The 5,519-nt window shown below is 33.1% G+C and overlaps 1 protein-coding gene across 1 annotated transcript; it reads left to right on the top strand.

Moving 5' to 3' along the window:
• Nucleotides 1–3,575: 3,575 nt before the first annotated feature.
• LOC107913346 (transcription factor RAX3-like) lies at nucleotides 3,576–4,844 on the top strand. The gene is given in 3 exon segments (NM_001327080.1): nucleotides 3,576–3,711; nucleotides 3,810–3,939; nucleotides 4,028–4,844. Coding segments are annotated over 3 exon segments (1,083 nt in total).
• Nucleotides 4,845–5,519: the final 675 nt, after the last annotated feature.

The following is a 5,519-nucleotide window of genomic DNA, read 5'->3' as shown; positions in this document are numbered from 1 at the left end:
TTTTAAAAGCTTTAGAATTTAATTGTTTGTAGTTGTTTCGACAATGAATGTGGCATCTCACATCTCGGATCTAACGATTGGGTCGGGAGTAGGGTATTACACTTTTCAAGGTGAGAGATGAACTAACTCAATTTCAAAGCATGTTTTCTGATCCAAATACGGCTTCAGTAAGTAAAATTTGGGATGACGTTAGAGAGAAAATGTGCAAAGTATTGTGGCATGAACTAATTTGGTTACCATTACATATCCCAAAACATGTAGTCGTTACCTGGATGGTCATTTTGGGAAGAATTCGGACAAAAGACAAGCTTGTTCAGATGGGTATTATCAATGATGGGCAGTGCAAGTTATGTAACAGTGAGAATCATCTTTTCTTTAAATGCTCATATTCAAAAGGCACATGGAAATGTATTCTTGGATTATGCAGGATTTGCTTGGAGCAAGTAGGAAGAAGGTAATAAAAGACAATTTAAGGGGCAGCAGAGAAATGAGAGTGAGATATATATCTTGAATTCAATAAAGGAATTAGTGATAAAAACATTGATAAAGTTAATGTAGTTAATTTCCAATTATGTACAATTTAAAATATACTAGGAGTGTTCGGAAGTTCTAATGTAGTCTTTGAATAATAAAATCACCATTTATCCAAAAGAAAAAGGGATAGGGATGAATGAACAAAAGTAGAGTAAAACCCATAATGATGGCATCATTATGAGATGATTTTCTCATCATCATATATATTTACCTAATGGAGTCAAGTGGGCCTTATTTATTTATTTAATCAAATATGAACAGCAAATTAGTCTTCCCCACCACTAGTCTCCCACTTTTTCCCAAATTTCCAATCACCCATTGCTATTTATGACCCCTTTTTCAAAATTTTGTCTTTTCAAAGCATGTCAAATTGGCATTGGCCAATGTGGTTAGATATACATATTATTATATCCATTAACATAAGATAAAAGCATCGTTAGAGAAAGATGCCTTGAGGAGAAAAAGCTTCGATGATTAGGGCTGTACAGCTTAAGATTTTTGAAGAGACTATCAATGATACCGACACACATACTTCTTCCAAACAAAAGCAGATGTCATTAATATATTATTCGCTCTCAAATAATAAATTATATTTTTATATTAAAAATAATATTGTTAAATTTTTTTAGTATTTAATTCAAGTTTTAAAGCTTGATTTTATGAAAATTATTTTTTTAAATATTATTATGTTTGAATTTTCATAATTTTGCTAGTAACGTGAATTGTGAATTTGTTAAATTTTGTGTTTAATATGGTAAATACAATTTGATGGTTGTGATTTCTTCTTTTCAAATTTTAGAATTGATTTAATAAAATTTAATTATTAATATTATTAGTAAATTATGAAATTTAATTAAATTAACTCTAAAATTTGGATTAAATACTAAAAAGTTAATATTATTATTTGTATGTACCAAAAGATATAACCTTTGCCAAATTCAGATGCCAAATATTGTATTAAACCTAACCAAGAGAAAAATAATAAGGTTTTTAGAACCGGATTAATGGTTGAATTAATAAAACCACCAATTAAAAAAGGAATTTATAAAAATAACAACATTATTTAAAATCTGCATGCCCATTTCGGATTCAATACTAATTGGATGAGAGTAAAAAAATTAAGTATTTCCCTTTGGTTGCGTGTTGAAAGAGTTGTCATCTTTCACTTTCACCTTTTTCTTTTTCCAAAATGTCAAGCCTTTTTAGGCAACGCCATGCAAGCAAGACGATTATATTCAACCCCCTTGTGAGCTTAGCGCAATTATTCAAAGACCAATGAGGAGAATTGTTCAGTTTTATACAATTATGATTGCTATAGTTTGACTTCAATTCTCTCTTTGGTCAAGTCAGCCATCTTTTACGAGCTATCTATTTTGCATTTAATATAACTAGGCCTCTTTTATTCAGCACTGAAAATTAACAAGAAAATATGGTGAATTCAAGATCATGGTAATTTTCCTCTTAATTGGGTCACCTAACCTAACGGAAATATCCCTTAAATTCTACATTATATTTGACTATATGCCTACTTTTCTAGATTACTTCTTTTTTACTCCTTTCATCTCTAACATTAACTTAGGCCATTTGACCTTTCTAACCACATTTATGAGGTCGAATCATATATTCTTACACCAACGAAATCTTCTTCTTCTTTTCTCTTTTAAACAAAAATCTGATTACAGACAGGCTTCTCTTGTTTTTTGGGTTAAGGCGTTGACACCTAACCCTAAAGGTGGAAAATTAATAGAAACAAGGAACTAGGGAAATTGAATTGAAATTTTTAAATGATAAAATAATTTTCATATATATTTTGGTATTTGAGTTTAACACTTATTTTTAATGTGTTATTTGTGTTTTTTTTTCAATTTGGTACCTATATTTGATAAAGTTGTATGTTTTAGTATATTAACTTTTTAGTGTTCGATTCGGATTTTAGAAAGCAATTAATTTTCATCAAATCAACCCTAAAACTTGAATTAAATCACATCCATCGGAATTAAACACAAAATTGAACGAATTCACAACTGACACAAAACTTATTTTATAAAATCATGAAAAATTCAAATATAATAATATTAGCAATTAACTTTCATCAAATCAGTCTTAAAACACGAATTAAACAGTAAAAAGTTAATCTTGTTACTTTGGGTACCAAAATATATAACTTTTTGTCAAACGCATGTACCTTATTAAAAATAAAGAAACCACATCCAATAAACCATATGAATTTTTTAAATGAAACAATAAACCACTAAGCACAGTAGTAATTAAGCTTGATCATTAAAATTAAAGTTGTTAATAATGGTGTCATCTCATGATAAAATCATAAGCTAGAAGTTGTTATTAATAACTGTAATTCACTTGCTATCAACCTCAAATATTTTTAAAAAAATTCAAAGCTTTTCCTCTCAAGATAATAAACTGAGAAGAAAAAGCTCGACTAAAGTTTGGAAAAAAGGAGGTGAAATTATCCTCAATCTAATTAATATTAAGGCAAGCATTGGTCTTTTTCCAAATCTCTTCTAAAAACCATGATGTGTTTTAGTTGTTGCTTAAAAAAGAAGCAACGAAGTGGCTGAGGAAGGCAAGTACGTACGTATAGCTGAGGAACAATTCAATCCATCTGATTTAATCATCATCTTAATTTGCAGGGTCCACCAATAATTCCATGGGGGAGAGAGGGTCAAATTATGGAGATGGGTAGCCAATCATAAATAAACGCTACGTTGCAATATAAATTTAGATTATCTTAGATTCTGGAGGTAGAAGGACAATAAGAAAAATCCTGGTCTTCTGTTCTGGCACTTTCTATTGCATCAATATTTTATGCTTAAAGTTTCAACCTTTATTATTTTTTAGAAAAAAAATTTCTCCTTTTTGAATCCTGGGGTACATTGTTTCTCCTCTAAGTCAGCTTTCCTCTGCCATCACAGTCTCCCTCTTCTTATTGTGTGTATATATAAAATCACTCTCATTATTATTGTCAAGTGAGCAGAAAAGAGTAGCTAACTCTCAAACTTGTCTCATCAACACATAGAAACATGGGGAGAGCTCCTTGCTGTGACAAAGCTAACGTGAAGAAAGGTCCATGGTCGCCGGAGGAAGATGCCAAACTCAAGGCTTATATAGAGGAAAACGGCACCGGTGGCAACTGGATTGCCTTGCCTCAGAAGATAGGTTAGTAATTAGCAATCAATGGCTCAACTTCAATTTTATATATTAAACCTTCCAAATATATATATATATATAGTCTAAATTGATCTCTTTGTTTCCAGGGCTTAAGAGATGTGGCAAGAGTTGTAGGCTCAGATGGTTGAATTATCTTCGACCCAACATTAAGCATGGAGCGTTCTCTGAGGAAGAAGATAACATAATCTGCAGCCTTTACATAAACATTGGTAGCAGGTAATTAGCTTTATATGGTTAAAGACCTTTCTTGGAATTTGAGCAATTGAAAACTTCAATTACATATATGCTTTCTTTGAATGCGCAGATGGTCTATAATTGCAGCACAATTGCCTGGAAGAACTGACAATGACATCAAGAACTACTGGAACACGAGGCTTAAAAAGAAACTCCTGGGCAAGCAGCGAAAAGAGCAACAAGCTCGGAGAGCTAGCTGGCTCACCGTTAAGCAAGAAATGAAGAGAGAAGGTGGGGATTATATGCTTCCTGGAATGGTGAGCCAACCCCCATACTGGCCACAGCAACTACCAGTCATACCTTTTACAACCACCACAAATCAAGATCCTCCTCTTCCTAATGACCAAGAATCCATCAAGAATTTGCTTATCAAACTAGGAGGAAGATTCTCAGATGATCATCACCCACAATCAAGCACAAGCACTCCAATCCCCAATTCCATGAATTCTTCTCGGTACCCTCTTGATGTTTCTTTCGCTCAAGATCAACTATATGAGAATTCCATGAACAACACGGTTTCACCTGCATCTTCCATTAGTCCAATAAACAGCACTTGTTCTCAAGTGACAAATGGTACCCACTTTAACACCAACGAAGTCGCTGTTCCTAATGATATGTTCCAAGGGCTTGATGGTTTCACAGATGAGCTACGTGAGCTGACCTACAGCAACAATCAACAAATAATGAATTGGTTGGAGGGGTTTTATGGAACGGACAACACGGTCGATGGCAGCAGTACTACTGGGAGTAGCTCCGTTGAAAGTAGCAGCTGGGGACCCATATATTCTCTAGGCTTTCCTCAGCTAGTCACTGGATTTGAACCTTGCCAACAAAACATGCCACAAGCTTCTACCTATGGTGAACAGTACTGTACATGGGCGGTGTAAATTAGTACCGATTAGGGAAAATTAATTTGATGTCAGAAACTCTTTCTTAATAAACATATGCAGAGATTATTGTTTTGTTTTATGATTTTGACATTTGTTTTTCTTCAGCTTTTCCTCTTCTGGGTTCTCTTCAACTTTAAGTTCTAAAATTAATGTGATCAGATGCAATTGATTAGTCCACATTTGCTTTGCACTTTGAGAACTACAGTCATAAATTGCGAACTTCAATATCTTTATATTATATTTCTGATCTCCCTGGATCAGTACTGTCTGAAGAACTTTATGGCATATTTCTTAATTACAATGCAAAAAAAAAGGTACATCTTTTTCCCCCCTCTTTGTAACACATGGATTGAATTCCTATATCTGCTATAAAATCCCCCTCCTAGGTATCCATGAAAAAAGCACAGTAGTAAAGTTAAGGTGCTTAGACGTTTTGGCCTTGACCTCCTAGGCTCTAGCAAATTGGATACCTGACAATGGCTGCATTCTTTTATTACTATCTCCCAGCCTGCAAATTAAAACATTGGAAGAGCTTTGAATGCACATGTTAGGCATAAATGGTTATAAAGGTTGGTATTATATTTTTGTTTTCACTTTTTAAGGCAATCCCATAAGTTCTTCCACTCCTTGATTTAAGGCATCTGTTTAGTTATAATAACAATAAATGAAATA

Source organism: Gossypium hirsutum, chromosome D11, assembly GCF_007990345.1.
Source record: "Gossypium hirsutum isolate 1008001.06 chromosome D11, Gossypium_hirsutum_v2.1, whole genome shotgun sequence".
Classification (NCBI taxonomy): Eukaryota; Viridiplantae; Streptophyta; class Magnoliopsida; order Malvales; family Malvaceae; genus Gossypium; species Gossypium hirsutum.
Note: the sequence above shows the minus strand (reverse complement) of the source record. Positions and strands in the feature narration are given on the sequence as shown.